This window comes from Marmota flaviventris, chromosome 12 (assembly GCF_047511675.1).
Source record: "Marmota flaviventris isolate mMarFla1 chromosome 12, mMarFla1.hap1, whole genome shotgun sequence".
In the NCBI taxonomy this organism is placed as follows: Eukaryota; Metazoa; Chordata; class Mammalia; order Rodentia; family Sciuridae; genus Marmota; species Marmota flaviventris.
This window is the reverse complement of record NC_092509.1, coordinates 17,137,113-17,156,020: the sequence shown is the minus strand read 5'-3', so window position 1 is coordinate 17,156,020 and position 18,908 is coordinate 17,137,113. Positions and strand designations below refer to the sequence as shown.

The 18,908-nt window shown below is 36.0% G+C and overlaps 1 protein-coding gene across 3 annotated transcripts in view; it reads left to right on the top strand.

Annotated features, from left to right (window-relative positions):
* The window catches only part of Larp4b (La ribonucleoprotein 4B), a 92,552-nt gene that overhangs the window by 41,615 nt on the left and 32,029 nt on the right, over positions 1-18,908 (top strand). For all 3 annotated transcript variants that reach the window (XM_027948015.2, XM_071619873.1, XM_071619872.1), the window contains exons 4-7: positions 449-593; positions 838-978; positions 12,181-12,259; positions 13,852-13,988. In XM_027948015.2, coding sequence (XP_027803816.1) covers positions 449-593; positions 838-978; positions 12,181-12,259; positions 13,852-13,988 — 502 coding nt within the window. The remainder of the gene's footprint in view (positions 1-448; positions 594-837; positions 979-12,180; positions 12,260-13,851; positions 13,989-18,908) is intronic.

Here is an 18,908-nt window from a genome sequence, read left to right as displayed (position 1 = left end):
CTGACAGTCCTGTTCTTAGGAGGAACTTCCGTTTTGTACATCTTTGGCTTATGTGAGTGTTTGAAGCTTTATAATTAAAATTTTACCCCATTTAATACATTTACATTGTATTCAAATTTGTAAATTGTGATTTGTGTTAGATATTATAGGAAATCACCAGTTATTTATAATTACACTATTTGTGAGACACTGAACTCTTCATGAAGGCAGGGACTGTACCTGTCATTTGCAGCATCTAGAAGCCTGTGCCTAGGAGGAACTTAAGAACCTGGGGGCTAATTAAATGTTCTGAGCACTTCTACTTTGTGACTTTTGGAATCTGATTTTATCCCTGAGGTCTGCTCAGCCTTTTAACCCTAAATTCTCTTAATGTAGATGTAGTTTTAACCCTTCAGTAGCACTTAGTTGAAATTTGGATACAAATGTATATATAAATTTTTTTTTCTAGGTACCAACAACTAAGGTTTCAGAGCTAAACCCGAATGCGAAAGTATGGGGGACTCATATGTTACATTTGGAGGCAAGTAGTGCTGCTGTTGGTGTGAGCGCTGCGTGGGAGGAGGTGCCCAGCCATCGAGACTGTGGCCAGCAGGGTGAGTTGTGAGCATGGCCTTGACCAGGAACACCCCTGTTGTCAAATCTTTGCCTCTGTTACTATTTAATCTCTTTGAGAAGCTGTTGATTTTTTTCCTTTGTTTCCTGGTTTGTAATAGTACTTGGAGTCTGGAGATCTTTTATAATCCAATTAAAGATTTTGAATATCTGCAAGTATAAGTTTTTTTTAAAAGGAACATTATTCTTCTAACACTGCCTTTTGGGATAAAATTGCAATTATAGGATTGGATGCCAGTGGTGATGGTGACAAAAGTCAAGAGAATGCAGCATTACCGGACTTACAGGAGTCAGACCAGACAGACATGAACACTTTGGCTCTGGATCACTCAGAATATGAATCTCTGCCTGAAAATAGCGAAACAGGTGAAACTATTTTATGAATTTGTTTTCATATAGAGTGTGGGCTTTTTAATTATTTATCACTTAGCTTATTAAATATTTCCCTAAAAATGTATCTTTTGTTGCCTCCTTTTAATTCTCCTTTCAATTCAGTCTCAACATGGATGCAGAGATGAAAGACCCTGTGGGGGAAGCATCATGGAGCATGTAAGACCCGAGTAGCATCTGAGGCGAGTGGCATTTATTTAGAAATAGAAGATTGTTCATAGGTGAAGCATCAGTAAAGTGTAGAGATGAACCTTTAATGCTAGAATTGAGAGTGAAACAAGTTGGATAGAGAGAAGGGCATAAAGAGGGAATATAGTGGTAGATGAGGACAGTTGAAGTCTCATTCAAGAGTCTTAGAAACCAGGAGGATTTGAATTTTATCCCCATTATTGATGAATGAGTGACATAAAGAAAGCAAGATATTTGGGAAATATAAATTTTACAGGAATGTGAAACAGTGGCTTTGAGGAAAGAAAACCTAAGAATCAATGAAATAGGAAGTTGTGTTTTTCCTGTTTAGGGTTATGAGGACATCAGCATTAGATTAATGGCCATAAAAATGGAAAGAAGAGAGTAAGTAGGGAATGGAGATTTCTGGACTTAGATACACAGTCTGCCAAATGACACTAGAAATGTCATTTTAAGATGCCCACTTGCTGTGGGCATTTGAAAATGTGAGGAAGCATTTGGTCATCACAGTGACCAGGGAATACAGACAGGGCCAAAGATGTCAGACCTCCATGGTATGAGACATAGTCATGCACAATGACTTAAGACTCAAAATATGGCAAAATCAGCAGTGTCTCTTAAGCAGGAAAATACTGTTCTATAACACTGTTCTCTCTTTTTTATAAACTTCAGTTTAGCTTGCTGCCTTAAATCAGATCACATGAATCAAGTATTTATAAAGGAAAACAAAAATAAAACTATGTTGTTTTCCTTTAAATATAATTGGGATAAAATTGCAATTATAGGATTGGATGCGTGAATTTAACGTGAATTACCCGTTTTTGTTCGGTTTGGTACCAGGGATTGAACCCAGGGGCACTTAACCACTGAGCTATACCCCAGCCCTTTTTTATTTAGGGTCTTGCTTAAGGACTCACTAAGTTGCTGAGGCTGGCCTCAAACTTATAGTCCTCCTGCCTCAGCTTCTCAGGCCACTGGGATTACAGGTGTGCACTACCACACCAAGCATATAGTTTTCTAAATCTGATTGGGGTAGTACCAGTGTGTAACAAATTTAATTTGATTAGTTCCTCTTTGTTTAACCCAATACTAACTGTTCAATGATCTGGAAATAGCAAAACACTGGGATAAATTGGAGTTACTGTGAGGTTGAGTGAACTTTTTAATGGCAAAAGGAGGGAATGCTAGTCATTTAAAACAGATTTCAAAAGAAGATAAAAATGTATGATAATCAAAGGGAAAGGAATCCTGATGGTAGAAAATTAAAAGGATTAAAAGTAATTTAAACATGAGGTTTATATCGAAATGATCCAAACCTTGGACTGGATCAAATTATACAAGATGAAAGGTAGATAACATTACCACAAATGAAATGATAAATGTTAAAAATATTCATGTAAAATTTAATTTCAAAAGAAGTTGGTTCTTTGCAAAAGGTATTTAAAGCTGTTTTCAAAAGAAGAACCAAGGAGAGGGTATTAGTTTTCTTCTGGGGTCTGGGTTGGGTCAACATAGAAATAGTTTGAGGTGATGGGAAGCTGTTTACCTCCAAATTTATTTCTGGCTTAATCTAGAAATCAATCATTAAAAGACAAAACAAAACCCACAGACCTACAGTTAAGTTACACTCTCGTTATTATCATTATTTGAGAATATTTTTTTCATTGTAGATGGATACAATACCTTTATTTTATCTTTACGTTTTGCTGAGGATTAAACCCTGTACCTCACACATGCTAGGCGAGTGCTCTACCACTGAGCCACAGCCCAGCTCCAACACTATCACTATTAACATTTGGAAACGGCAAATGAAGTGGGAGAAATGATTCCTGTAGATTGACTAGTAGGAATAGCACAGAGAATGCTTACTGAATGTTGTTTTTAAGTCATTCTGGTTATTTTACCAAAGACTCACTCAGAAAACAGACCTCCCTTTCTATTCTTGTTGCACTCTTTTCCACTGAGTCTGTGTTGTATATGAAGGATACTTAATAAACACCCGTGTGTTTGCTATAAAGTATTTGCCTGTCTTCATTGTAGTATCACCAGTCCCTGTAGTGCCTTTGTTGAATGACTCCGTTGACCTATGTAATTGTCCATGACTTCCTCCTGCATCCTCATGTCCCTCGTCATTCTGTTTGTTACCAAAACCATCTTTCAATTACTTCCTTCTGTATAACTTGAACTCCCTTCATAATTGCTTAACAAATGCCTTGAATTCATTTACCTTTAATTCTGTACCCACTGTGTGTCTATACATGAGCAGATAGATAAATGTGGCTGAAAAAGATATGCAGCAGTGTAGAATGGTCTCGTTTTTAAGTTTATGGTCACATATTTCCAGTGAGCCTCAACATTGCTCCACAGTGCTGTTGTGTCATCTAGTAAAACCCTGTTGCTAGGCAGTGGTTTCACACTAACTCCTCTTCATCCCTCCTCCTCTTCCTATTTTTTCTTTTCATTTTTTTAATGTACAGCATAACGTATAATCAGGTACAATAAACACCATATAATTTAGGTATCCCTCAGCTTTTCTATAAGTTTTATGTTCCTTAGATTAAGGTGAGTTAAGGAAATATTCAGTATAGTATAGAATTGATTTGATGACTCTTTCCTCATTATTTTCTCTGTCTGGTTTGGAAAGTTATAAAACTATCACTGCAGTGTAGATCATGAACATATCCATCACCAGGAAAATCTTCCTGTGCCCTTTCCTTTTCTCATGCAACCACTGATCTGCTTTCTGCCACTGTAGGTTAATTTGTATTTTCTAGAATTTTATATAAATGGAATTTAACAGTATGCTTTTTTTTGGTCTGACATACTTAGCTTATTAGTTTTGAGATCCGTACATGTTGCAACATACATGAATAGGTTGTTCCTTTTATTGCCAAGTAGTATTCCAAAATATGGATGTACCTCAGTTCTTCTACCTACCTCTTGACAAATATTTGACTTGTTTCCAATTTATGCCTTTACAAATAAAGCTACTTTAAAATTTATAAGCAAGACTTGGTAGGGACGTATATTTTCCTTGGTAAATATTTTGGAATGGAATGGAATGGATGGACCTCTGGGATCAAGTTTATCTTTTTAAGAAATGGTGAAGCTGTTTTCCATAGTAGCGATACCATTTTATATTCCCCTCCATCCCCGTTCCACTCCCAGGAGTGAATCAGATCTCCAGTTAGTCCACAACTTCACCAGTACTTGTTAGGTTTTGATTTTAGCCAATTTGAAAAGTAACATGATAGGTCTTATTGTGGTTTTAATTCATATTTCCCTAATGACTGATTGATATCATCAGTCATTGATATCAAGCATTTTTTTTAACAGACCTTTTTGAAAAAGTTTAATTTTAGGTTCACAGCAAAATTGAACAGAAGGTACAGAGAATTCGCATACACCTTTGCCCCTATACTTTCATAGCCTTCCCCATTATCAACATTGCTCACCAAAGTGGCACATTTGTGGGACCTGTATCAGCACATCATTATCATCCAAAGTCTGTAGTTTAAAGTAGCTCTTGGTGTTATACATTCTAATAAATTCATGATTTATATCCACATTTGGTAGCATACAGACTAATTTCAATGCCCCCAAATTTAAAAAATCCCTCTTTCTCCCTAACCCATGGCAACCACTGATTTTCTTTACTGTTTTCATAATTTTTCCTTTTCCATAATGTCATAGAGTTGGAATCATACCATTTTGTAATCTTTTCAAATTATCTTTCATGTAATATTATACATTTTAGGTTCCTCCATGTCTTTATATGGCCCATTTCTATTTAGTGCTTAATCATTCCATTGTCTGGCAAATGAGTTTATCCATTCACCTGCTGAAGGACATCTTGATTGCTTCCATGTTTTGGCACTTAAAAATAATGCTGCTGTAACAGTGTGCAGGTTTTTGTATATATGGTAAGAATTCAGCTTTCTTTTTTGGTAAATAACCAAGGAATGTGATTGCTGTATTGTCTGGTTTGTTTTGTAGGAAACCATCAAACTATCTTCCAAGGTGTCTGTACCAGTTTAGTTTTTTTGGGGGGGTGGGGGGGACCAGTGGTGCTTAACTCTTAAGTCACATCTCTGGCCCTTTTTATTTTTATTTTGAGATAGGGTCTTGCTGAGTTGCTGAGGCTGGCCTCAAACTTGTAATCCTCCTGTATCCACCTCCTGAGTCAATGAAATTACAGACATGTGCCACTGCACCTGGCTCTGTGTTAGCTTTTGCCTCATGTATTTTGAGGCTCTGTTGGGCACATACATGTTAAGCATTGTTATGACTCTTGGAGAATTGACCCCTTTATCTTTATACATTATAAAGAAGCTTTCCTGACTTGAAGTCTGTTTCTAAATTTAGTTACTGCTGCTTGTCTTTGATTAGTTTTAGCATAGTGTTTCACTCTCCATTAGATTTTATTCCCTTAATTAAAAAAAAATATTGTTTTAGTTGTAGATGGACACACTATCTTTTTGTTTTTATGTGGTGCTGAGGCTTGAACTCAGTGCCTCACACATGCGAGGCAAGCGCTCTACCGCTGAGCCACAACCCCAGCCCTTCCATAATTTTTTATAGTGATAAAATAAATATATACTACATGAAATTCACCATCTTAAGACTTTTGGTTTTGTAATGCTAACTATCTAATCCAGCATGTGCTCTACCACTGAGCTTCTCTCAGCCTCTTAACCAGTTTTAAGTTTCCCATTAAGTAATATTAAATACATGAATTCCATTTTGCAGCCATCACCAGCATTCAACTCTAACTCTTTTTATCATAGAAAACTGAAATTCTCTGCCCGTTAAACTCTTTAGCCCAACCAACAGTCATCATTCCACTTGCTATCTAATCGAGGGCCCTCCATATAAGTGGATTCATATAGCATTTATCTTTTCGTGACTGGAATGTTTCATTGTTAGCATAATGTCCTTGGAGGGTCATCCATATTATAGCATGGGTTAGAATTCTTTTCCTTATTCAATAATTGTAATTATATGTATATACCACATTTTGCTTATCTGTTTTTCCACCTGGAGTTGCTTCCATCTTTTAGCTGTTGTGAAAAATGCTGCTACATTTATAGGTGTATAAATACCTCTTGGAGATCCTGGTTTCAATTATTGTTTTGTTTTGTTTTGTTTTTTATAAAGCAGGGTTTACTTAGAAAGAGGTAACATAGACTTCTTCTGGGAGGGAGAAGGGGGCCATAGCCGATATCCTCATATCCTCAATTATTGTTGATAACCAGAAGTGGAATTTGTTGATCATATCATAATTCTATGTTTAATATTTTGAAGAACCACCATATTCTTTTTCCATAGAAGCTGCATTATTTTAAATTCCTACCAATGGTGTATGAGGTTTCCATTTTCATAAATCCTTGCCTGTTGCTTTTTTGTTGTTGTAGAATTTTAGGAGGTCTCAATATATGCTAGACATTAATCCCTTATCAGATAAATAATTTGCAAATATTTTTTTTTCCATTCTGTGGGTTGCCTCTATTCTGTTGATAGTATCTTTCATTACATAAAAACTTACATTACACAAAAAATTACGTTATGTTAGAGTTCCTCCTCACTTTTTTGCATGTGGATACCTATTTTTCCTGGCACCATTTATTGAAAAAATTGTCCTTTCCTCTTTGAATGGTCTTGACATCCTTAAAAATCATTTGGGTTCTTTGTTCTGTTCCGTCTGTATATCTTGTTTTTATGCCGTTAGTTCCTCAACAGAGGTGCAGACACAGTGGAAAAAGTGTAATCTTTTCAACAAATGGTGCTAGAATAATTTGTGTATCCATATGCAAAAATAAAGATAATTTTCAATCATATCTCACATTGTATACAAAAATTAACATGAAATGGATCACAGACCTAACAAACATAAAACCTAAAAAATAAAGGAAAACCTTTGTGACTGTGGGTTAAGCAAAGGTTTCTTAGGTACAACACTAAAAGAAAGACCCATGAAGGAAAAAAATGATTAAGTTTCTGCTTTTCAGAAGACACTATCAGAGAAAAATGAGCATGGTGACTCACATATATATAATTATAGATTAGGAGACTCTATTTGTAAATCACAGATCTGATAAGGGTTTTTATCCAAAACATAAACTGATAAAATTCAGGAAAATAACCCAATAATAAAATGAACAAATAGACAGCACCAAAAACACAGGCATATGCAAGCATGTTTGAACTTTGTGTTCTATAGGAGGAGCTTGAAAGTCACTGTTCTGTCCTAACAAGTGAAGAAGCTAAGGGAAAAAAAACACAGCTCTTATTAGAAGAAATGTGTGCTCACAGGGTAAACCAACTGCCTACAAAGTTGAAAAAGACAGAGAGGTGAATAGAATCAACAACTTACTGAGCAGAAACCTCTGCAGGAACTTGAGCCAAAGTAGGAAAACATGAATTATAACCGATGAGTTGCTAGAGCCACGGGGTGGACAAGACTGAATTGAAGACCACTTAGGGGCTCGGTCAGAATGAGTTCCCATAATTTTTATGAATTTTTACTTCCTGAAGTCATCCAGATCATTAGTGAGTATGAGGGAGGGGATCTTGTGTTTTTGGCAGGAGAAAGGGGGAAAGGCACCATTTTAAATTAAGACATTAAGCATTCTGTTCATCTTAATTAGTGTGTGCCCCCCAGGACAGACTACCTCAAATCTAGTTTTTCCCATCAACATTTTACATTAATATGATATATTTGTCACCAATACTAAACCAGGAGCGATACCTGTTACCCTGATATCTTTTTTTCTGTATCAGAATCCTATCTAGGATACCATTTATATTTAGTTAGAACACTTCCTTAGGCTTCTCTTGGCCTTAACAGTTCTCAAACTTTCCCATGTTTTTGGCAGTCTTGAAGGGTTTGAGTACTGTCAAGTGTCTTGTAGGATACTCTTCTGTTGGAATTTTTCTAATGCTTTTCTCATCATAATGTTTGTATTTGGACTAGGGAGGAGGACCACAGAGGTAAAGCACCATTTTCATTATATCAAGGGTACACACTATCAAAGGGACTCATGTCTGTTCAGACCTTGATCACCTGACTGAAGTAGCATTTGTCAGATTTCTGAACTGTAAAGCTACCCTTTGGTTTCTCTTTGTTTCTATATTCTATTGTTAGGGTGGAAGTTTCTCTGCATAGAGAAAACTTAAGGAATTTATGGTCTTCTATAAAAGCAGAGTCCAATTAAATTGTTTGAAATTCTTGTACATGAGTGATTTGTCTCTTCTTTATTAACTTATATACATCTATTTACTTGTATCAGTATGGGCTCAGGAATGCTTACTCTGTACTTGGGTAATTATCCAGTAGTATTTTATTGCTCAAGTTGTTCTGGCTTTGGCCTTTGGGAAACTCTTAGTTGGTTCCATATGACCTATTCCTGTCAGTGTAGGACTTTTTGTTTTGCCTTTTTTTTTTTCTTCCTACAATCAGCAATTTCTCCAAGGATCCCTAGTTCCTTGTATTGGAGAATGACATTAGAACCCATACCCTCCTGGGCTCCAGGCACGTTCTCTTTTTGTCTCATTTATTCTTTTTTCTTCATTTCCCCTTTCCATTAGATAGGCTGCTGCTTTTGTTGTTGTTTGAACCAGGAATTGAATTCTGAGGTAGTTAACCATTGAGCCACATCCCCAGCCCCTTTTTATTTTGGGGTCTTGCTAAGTTGCTGAGGCTGGATTTGAGTTTGAAATCCTCCTGCCTCAGCCTCCTAAATCCATGGGATTGCAGTGGAGGAATTATCTCGCCTGACTGGATTAGGCTTCTTTTACTTCAGTTTGTTGTTTGAGTGGTTTCTTTGGTTGGTGTTTATACTCTGTCAGTTAACAGAGTCTAACTTCAGGCCAGTGTGTACCACTTTACATGAAACAGAGGAACCACCTTGCTTTGGTGCTTTTTTCACTGTTCCATCTTACAATACTAAGATAAAAAGCTTACATGTCTACGTGTGTAGTTACCATTTCTCTTTATCAGTGGCTTTGAGCATTTTGTAACATTGTCTCTTGTTAAATTAAGCTACTTTAAATTATCCCACAATTTCTTTCTTATATTGCCCCCTCTGTCCATTATAAAAATTGTCATTTATTTTGAGAAGTTCCTATTGCTGAGTCTTCAAGTTTACTAGTCTTCTACAATGTCTGATCTCTTAATTTCAAGTATTTCTAATATCAGATATTATAGTTCTCATCTGTTGATGTTCTGTTTGGTCTAGTTCTTCCCTCAAGGTAGCGGGTTAAGGTCACCAGAAGGTTAATGCACGTATTCATGGTGCTCAGGGTTTCATGTCCTTTGTTGCCTGATGTCCCCTCTCTAGAAAATTTTATTTGTTTTGTTGTTATCATTGTTGTTTTTAAAAGGAAAATAAATCCAGTCTCTGGAAGCAGATGACCTGGTGTCTACTGACACCACCCAACCTAGCAATCTCTCAAGTGAGCCCTCCTTTTCTACATTATCACAAACTGCTTTGTTTTGTCTACAGAGTCATGGATTTCTTTATTGCTGGATCATTTCCTATCATTGTAATGCAGTTTCATCACTTATCTTAAGTGAAACCACCCTGACAGCCCATCTTCCCCCAGCAGGATGCTTCAAAACAGTTTTCTCTGCTGGCTGCCCCCACATCTTTATCTCCTAGGTAGTTCCTTCAGGCAGACAGTTGTCTTTTCAGCCCCCAAATTGCATTTGTCAGGCTCTTTTAATGACCCTGGAATGGTCAGTTCCAGTAGTTAATTCTCACTATATACTTACCTGACATTACTGTGTCCTTTTTATAGCTGCAGATCCTTCATGTGAAACGATTTTTTTCTCTCCTCTCAGCTCTCGACTTGCTGTTCTGCTGATACTATTCTTGACTTTCGGGTTGCTTCTCTGTGTCTGTTGGCCTTCCTCTTCTTACTTCCCACTGGATGTTGGAGTGCCCTGGGTCTAGAGGCTGGTACTCTTCTCTGTTCCACTCTTGGCTTCAGTATTATCTGTATTTTGAATCCTAAATGGTGTTGTCTCCTTGATTATTGTGTTAGCCTCCCAACTGGTCCCCCTTTTCCCCCTTGTACCTTTCACAGTCAATATGTGCCATCAAACCAGAGAGGTCTTTCCAAAATGTCAGTTCTGACCACCATTTGACCCAGCTATCCCACTCCTCAGTCTATACCCAAAGGACTTAAAAACAACAAATAGTAATAGTTATGCAGCCACATCAATGTTTATATCAGTTCAATTCATAATAACTATAGAAGCAACCTAGATGCCCTTCAATAGATGAATGAATAAGAAACTGTGGTACATATACACAATGGAGTATTTATCAGCATTAAAAGAGAATAAAATCATAGCATTTGCAGGTAAATGAATGGAATTGGAAAATATTATGCTGAGTGAAGTAAGCCAATCCCCAAAAACCAAAGGCCAAATGTTCTCTCTGATAAATGGATGCTGATCCTCAATGGGGGGGGGGGGGGCATGGGAAAAATAGAGGATTTGTGATTGGGCAAAGGGCATGCAGGGTTAGGAGGGAGCATGGGGGCAGGAAGATGGTAAATAATTAAAAAATGTCAGCTCTGAATTGGTGTCTTATTAAATTCTGACATCCTTCTTGATCTGATTCATAGGTGCTCAACTTTGTGACCTCACTTACCAGGTTCTCTCACTCTGCTTCTCAGTTACCCCTGCCTCCTTACTATCTGTTGACTCTATCCCTCTAAGGTCCCTGTACCTGCCCAGTTTAGAACTCACTTTCCACTGCCTGGCATACTCCACATCCTTCCCATCAGATCAGATGTCACTTCCCATCTAGAACAGCATCATGCAGCTCTGGCCTCTTATCCTGGTTTGTTTTCCTCTCTGTGGGTTTCTATCTCACATTATGTTGGGTAGTTATTTATTTAACTACCTATTGTCTGTCTCTCCCTCTGGAATGTTGGCCTTACACAAGCAGAGGCCTTGCCTAATTTGGACTGAATTCACAGTTCCTGCAACAGATCCCAGTATGCAGGAGATACTTAGTAAGTATCTCTTAAATATGGAGGATGGGATGTGAATTTAAATGGAATGACCAGGAGAAGCCTCTGAATGAGGGAATGATAGGTTATTTTTAGTTTTCATTTTCATGTCTTGTGGTTTCCTTTATTTTGCTTTTGGTTGTTTTAACAGTTTTGTTTTCTTTTTGCTAGTGAGAGTGGATTTTGTTAAACCTCATTATATAATAGTGACCTGAACTTTCTGTCCCTGTTTGTTCTAAATGCCCCCGCTTTATTTTTTCTTTTTCATGATCTTTAATTTTGACTTTCAAATTACCAATGTCTCTTATGTTATTCTTGCACATATATGGTTGGAACATAATCACATATATGATTGACACATAAATTAACCAGGCTGATTTATATGGCAGCACATGAAAAATCTTAGTGTTTTAGCACTCCAGTTCTTTTCATCTCAACATTATTGAAACAACCTGTGTCCAGAGTGTTGCGGGTGGTGGTGGAGTGTCTTGGCTTAAATCTGGGTTCACTTTGGTAGAATGCCTGGTGTTGTCTACGACCATACACACATAAGTCACCTGTCATACTGGCTGACACCTTCTCATAAGCAACTTGTTCTGGGATTTAGAATGAACTTTTATGTCCTTTGAGTGTCTGATTTGTTTAGTATCATCTGACAAGAACATGACAGTTTCTCACTTATTGCTTTGACTATCTGGAAATTTAAAGGCAAATTTAATGCTCTAGTGTAGAAGCTATTTAATCCTTAAACTGTGATGTTTTTGATTTAGAGGGAAGAGAGGGAGACTGTTTTGTTTACACGATTTACCCTTTTCTAATAGGTAAAATAATAGAAGTGTTCTTTACTTCATGCATGGGTACAAGTGTGTAAATATGTATATTGAAAGTACTAGAACTGCCATACTGAATTATCTGCTTGGAAAATTTTAAGCTATTTTTCCTGAGTTGATCATTACTTTTATATAGGAGGAAATGAGTCTCAACCAGAAAGCCAGGAAGACCCCCGGGAAGTACTTAAAAAAACATTGGAATTCTGCTTATCTAGGTAAGACTGGTTTTTCTAGTACTGAATATCCCTGTTGGTATGTATTATTTATTATCTATAAATGTGATTTTACATAGAAGACTATGTATATACTAAAAGGTGTGTGTGAATACTCTGTGTGAATTAGATATCTAGAATAATGAGTAAATAGGCTTTTGGCATGTTAGGTAATTGATCATAATCTTCAGGTCAGTGGTCCCCATAGTTGGAGCCTCAAATTCATCTTGATAGCTATTTGAAATAAAGATTCCTTGACTCCCTACCTGCTCCTCCCTTGCCCCCATGCCACTGCATCAAAGTCTCAGGTAGTCTTAGAATCTTGAGCCTCAGTGAAGTTTGGGCAAATTTCCTATGTTGTCACTTAGACTGTGCCAGACACTGCAATAACAAATTGTTATTTACATAGCACTCATGTTTACTTTTGTGGGTTCCCCCTCCAAATAATACCTTTCATAGTGAAACATAATAGCGTCTTTTAAAGTTCAAATGCCAAAACTAGATGTAAAGGATTTGAGTATGAGATAACTGATTGGTCATGTGTAACGCTTTCTTTCAGTTTGGTTTTTCAAGTGTTCTCTCAAGCCCTGAGGAACCCATGGAGTTGTCTGATAAAGGGGCACTCAAAGATAGCGGGATTATATGAGATTGAGGGAGGGAGGGAACGTGCTGGGCTTTCCTACCACTTCCATTTTATCACAAATTAGGAGCATTGAGTATATTGCATAGTGGCATAATTTATGAACAAAAGATGGGGTAAAAGTTGAAAAACCTATGTCTCTTCTACTCACAAACCTTTATCTAGCCCTCATGAATCTAGAATCACCCACATTTGTGCAGTAGCTAGGTGAGATGAGTGATAGAAGGGTATTTCCCTCACAAGGGACATTGTAAGAAGAGTCCTATGAAACCCATTATTGTGTTTCAGTTATGAGGTGTTTTTGAGGGCCTTGCTCATTATATCACACATTGTCTGTTTCCTGCGAATTCACAGGAAACATTTAGCTTTGACCAAAATACTAGGAAGTCGCTCATCTTGACCTGAACTGCTGATTATTTGTGGCTTACCTTTTGACCTTGTGCATGAAGTTATACTGATCCTGTTTTCTTCCTTATAATTCTGGCTGCTAGGAAGCCAGAGCCGGATTTGCAGCTTCTCTAGCAAGTATCCAGATTTTATAGCATGCATTTTGGGTACTGACTTTATCTTGGCATATATATATATATATTTCCTTGTTCATTCAGCTAGATTTTCTTACCGTAAGAAGAAAAAAAGACTTCTGTGTGTATTTTTAATAAATTATTAAAGCTATTTAGAACAAAGATAAGCCATAACTACATTTTAAGAATAATTATCTACTCGTTAATTTTGATTGGATAAAGTGCAGTATATTTTACTTTTGCTCTACCTCTCCAGGTGTCTTGGAAAAAATAAACCTATGGACAGAGAAAGAGCAAATAACAGATAGGAGGCCCAGATCTAACCCCAAAGTCATACCATGCCACATTCATACATCTTGTGAAACTGATAATGCACTAGATGAAACTTCTTTTTAAAGAAATATCAATTAAAAGAGATTGTTTTCTTTCAACAGGGAGAATCTTGCTAGTGACATGTATCTCATATCGCAGATGGATAGTGATCAATATGTGCCAATTACAACGGTAGCTAACCTTGACCATATCAAAAAACTCAGTACTGATGTGGATTTAATTGTTGAAGTGCTAAGATGTAAGTAAATGACAATTTGAAATGAATAACACTTGTTTTTACACCATTTGTCTTATCGGGGACTCTTTACATCTACCAGCCACCAAATGGTACTTGTTGGGAAATCAAATACTCCTTAGCCTTTCATTCCTTTATGACTGGTCCCAATAATGGGAACACTGAATTCATAACGAAATCTCAGTCTGCTTATTTGTCATCTGCAGGAGAAAATGAATTTTTTTAAATGGAGATTATAAAGACAGCTGTTACATTCATGAAAACAAAGGACTTAAAGTAAAATACATTTTAATTAGCATTTTTGCCACAAAAAGAGTTTCTTTCAAATTTCAACTTCCTTAAGTTCCTTGTTTAAGTTTTGATGAAACATTGTAGCATTTTTCCTTAAAAGTATATTGTGAATAAAGTCCCCCCCCACCCAAATTTGGCAGCATCAAATGTGTAAACATTACATCAGTGAATTACAGGAATTTCAGGAAATGTAGATATTCAGTATTGGCCTGTTGTACCAAATTGCAGGTTGTGTTCTAGTTTGCTTTGCACACTTAAGCTTCTACAGCCTGTTTTATTTTTTAAAAGAAGAAAGACAGCCTTTATGTAGGTATAAGTGACTTGGAGTGTGCATATTCAAAATGTATACTCAATCAGTTTTGAATGAATGCATGGCTGAAATCATAAGAGAACACCACTTCCCCTATGTTCCCTGAGTTTCCGGACCCCTGGTGGTGCCTCCTGTCCAAAGGCAGATTCCTTTTCTATTAAGTGTGTGATATTTTGAGCTCCTTTTTGAATTGGGTTAATTATGGAAATTCACATTTTATACTGTAGCTACAAATACCAGGTGAATGACTTCTATAGTTTCCCTCATTAGACTCAACTTGGTGGGTGTCCTTCACAGTGTGAACTGTGTGTAACTCCTCTCCCGCCACTGCATACATATCTTTGAATGATTGGACATTGCTATGCCTGAATTAAAGCTTTGTTTCTCTCACTATTCAAATGCCTTTTCATTACTTACACTTCTGTAGAGGCAATTGTTTCCACCTTGTCCCTGTCCCTGTGTACTGAAGACACAGTCGGTGTACATATTTTTTTCTTGTGTGAGTTTGACTTTACAATAGTGTAAAAAGATGAACATCTTAACCTTTGAACTTGTAATTTGATTTTCTAGTCACAAATAAAAGTTTTGTTTTCTGTTTTTCTGTTGCTTTATAAAAAGTGAAGAAATTGGCTAACATTATTACCATTAACTGTGAGTTCTGATTGTCAATATGGTAATGTTTTATTTCCCACTTTTGCCATTTAGAATAGAAATCCAATTTTTAATCTACTTTACAAGGCCAATAACTTTCTTGTACTTGTCTGTACTCGGTTAAGTCTTTTGATTATTCTTAGGTATCCCATATTTAATTATTCCTCTTTGGCATACAATGCAAACTTTGCTGCCCCTCTGAAGATAATTTTACAGTTGTAATGTTACTTTTTATCCATTTCAGTTTAGCACTTTATTATCTATTGTTCTTTTTCATTCAGTTTTTGAACAGAAAGAAATGTACACATATAATCTATGTGATCAGAATATAGTTAGCACATTATATCCATTGTAGTTCTAAAGAGGGTGACATAAATAAGCCCTCAGAGGCTTTTTTCATCTTATATCTAAATCTTATTGCCATCCTCAAGATATTTAACAGAGTCAGATATACAGTGGACACTTTAAAATTATTTCATTTAAATTTGAGTAATGTAAAACTGTTGTTGATTATTTAGATAAACTAATTTCCAAACTATTTCTGTGTCATAATACACATAGTACATATCACAGTGTATTTGCTTCAAATGTTTTGTTTTACAAACTCATTTTGATTAAAATTGTCTATTTGAAAAAAACACCAAAATACTTGTCATCAGAAGAAACAACATTGTATTCTGTTCCTGTGTTATGTGTTAGAACTAAAAGGGGAGTTGGAACTACATGTTTTCAAGAAGAATAAAATTTTAAATCCATAATGTGATTAAAGGCATATTTCCAAATATTTACAAGATGAAATCAAGCGTATAAATATTGGGTATGTGTAAAACAGAACTCTTTTTCCATGGATTCAGTTGCACATGTTAATTGTATAAAAGCCTGAATAAGAATGAAACTTTTAATTCACTGTAAAATGTTATAGGGGCAAATGAATTAGGGAAGGGAGAGGCACTGAGGGTTTCACTAGTATTTCTTTTATTGTCGTTTTATGGAGTAGAATTTACATACCATAAATTACACATGTTTAAGTGTACGTTTGATAAGTTTTGACATTTGTATACCCATGAAATTATCATTATTGTATCTCCATGACTTACCAGAGGTTTCCTCCATCCCCTCACTAGGTGCTCTCTGGTTGTGTTCTATAGATTTGTTTGCATTTTTTTTTTAATATGTATTTTTTTAGATGTAGGTGGACACAATACCTTTACTTTGTTTTTTATGTGGTGCTAAGGTGTGAACCCAGTGCCTCACGTGTGCCGGGCGAGCATTCTACCACTGAGCCCCAGCCCCAGATTAGTTTGCATTTTAATGGAATCTATTATGTAATTTTTTTTTTTTTTTTTTTTTTTTTGAGGAGCAATGGCTGGCTTTATTTACTCGGCATAATTGTTTTGTAGTTGAGTGTATCAGTAGGTCATTGCTTTTTATTGCTGATCAGTATTCCATTGAACCGGAATTGACAATTGGTTTATTCACCCCTCATTGTAAGATATTTAGGTTATTGCCACATTTTGACTAGTATAAGTACAGTTGCTCTGAATATTTGTGTAAAACTGTATGAACATGTGCTTCCCTTACTCTTGGGTCAGTATCTGGGAGTAAAATGTCTTCATTGTGTGGTAGGGTTATAATTAACTTTATGAACCCACCTACTTGTTTTCCAAGGTGGTTGGACCATTTTATAGTTGGATATCGCCAGAAGAGATAGAAGCCGCACTTGCTACATATCCTAACCAACACTTGGAATACGGTCATTTTAATTTTAGATGTTTAGTGGTATCTCACTGTGATATTAATTTCTATTTCTTTACTGTTTTTTTCCATTACTATTTAGTGGGCTTTTTGTTATTGTTTTTGTTGTTTCGTTTTTGTTTTTTGTGGTACTGGGGATTGAACCGAGGCCCTTGTGTATGCAAGGCAAGCACTCTACCAGCTCTATCCCCAGCCCAGTATTTTTTTTTTAAAATATATTTTATTTTTCAGAACAGTTTTACTGTCACAGCCAAAGAAGGTACAGTATAAATAATAAACAACATCCCCCACCAAAGTGATAGCATTTGTTACAGCTAATGAACTTATATTACCATATCATTACCATCCAGAGTCAGTAATTTACATTAGGGTTCATTCTTGATGATACATTTTATGGTTTAGACAAATACATAATAACAGTTATTCACCATTATAGTATCATACAGATACTATTATAAATCACTGCTTTAAAAATCCTCTATGCTTTGCCTATTCATTTTCTTCCTCCTGAACCCGTGTCAATCATTAATCTTTTTACTATCTCCATAATTTTACCCTTTTCAGAATGTTTTAGGGTTGAAATCATGGAGTATAGTGTTTTATATACTGTATGATGGGCTTCTTTCACTTGATAATATACAAATTTCCTCCAGGGATTGATAGCTCATTTCTTTTAAGTGCTGAATAATATTTTATTGTCTGAGTGTACCACAGTTTATCCATTCATCTACGAAAGTACATCTTGGTTGCTTCCAGGTTTTAACATTTATGAATAAAGCTTCTGCTTGTGTACAGGTATTTGTGTAGATTCATGTGGTTAGAATATTTCGTTTTATAAGAACCCACCCATATTACTTTTTCTTGAGAATATATTCTCTCATGATTATTAGCCATCTGTCTGGTGAAGTGTCTTTTCAGGAGTTTTGCCCATTTTAATGGTATTGTTCCTTTTTAATTTTTATTTATTTAGTTAGTTAAGTTAGTTGTAGTTGGTCACAATACCTTCACTTTATTTATTTTTTACATGGTGCTGAGGATTGAACCCAGCACCTCATGCATGCTAGGCGAGCGCTCTCTACTGAGCCACAACCTCAGCCCCCCTTTTTATTTTTAAGCTTTGAGTTCTTTATTTTAACAGTCCTTTATCTGATGTGGTTTTTGCAAATATTTGCTCCCAGTCTGTCACTTGGCTTCTTATTTTCTTGACATATTTCACAGAGGAAGTGTTCTAAATTTTATTACAGTTCTGCTTATTGGGTTGTTCTTTTTTGGATAATGTCTGGTGGTGTGTCAAAAAGGTCATTGCCAACCCCCAGTTTATCTAGATCTCACCTATGTTTTCTTCTAGGACTTAACATTTTACATTTAGGTCTGTGATCCATTTTGAGCTAATTTTTGTGACCAGATTAAGGTCTGTTTTTACATGAAAACAATTTTTTTTTTGCATATGGATGTTTAAATGTGGATTATATTTATTCTTTCAGTCTGTCACTTTTTTGTTCTTGTCTTTTGAAGATACATATGTGTCTGTGTTTTGTTTTGTTTTTTAAGTTTATACCATCCTTTCGGTGTTATACTTATGATATCTTTGCCTAGTCCCAGGTTACAAAAGTTTTCTCCTATAAGCTTTATAGTTTTAGGTTTAAGATTTGGATTTGTGTGTATATGTGTGTTTAAGTTAGGATTTGTACATTGTGTGAAGCATTGATCTAATGTGCAACTGTTGCAGCACCATTTGTTGAAATAACTTCTTTTCCTACTACATCACCTTGTGGCTTTTGAATTTTAGAATCATCATTGTAATTTTTCAGAAAGGCTTGATGGGTTTTTACTGGAATTACAATTGATTGTTAAAATTTGCTTGAGGAGAATTGATGTATTACCAATATTAACTTTTCCACTGTATGAATACCTTT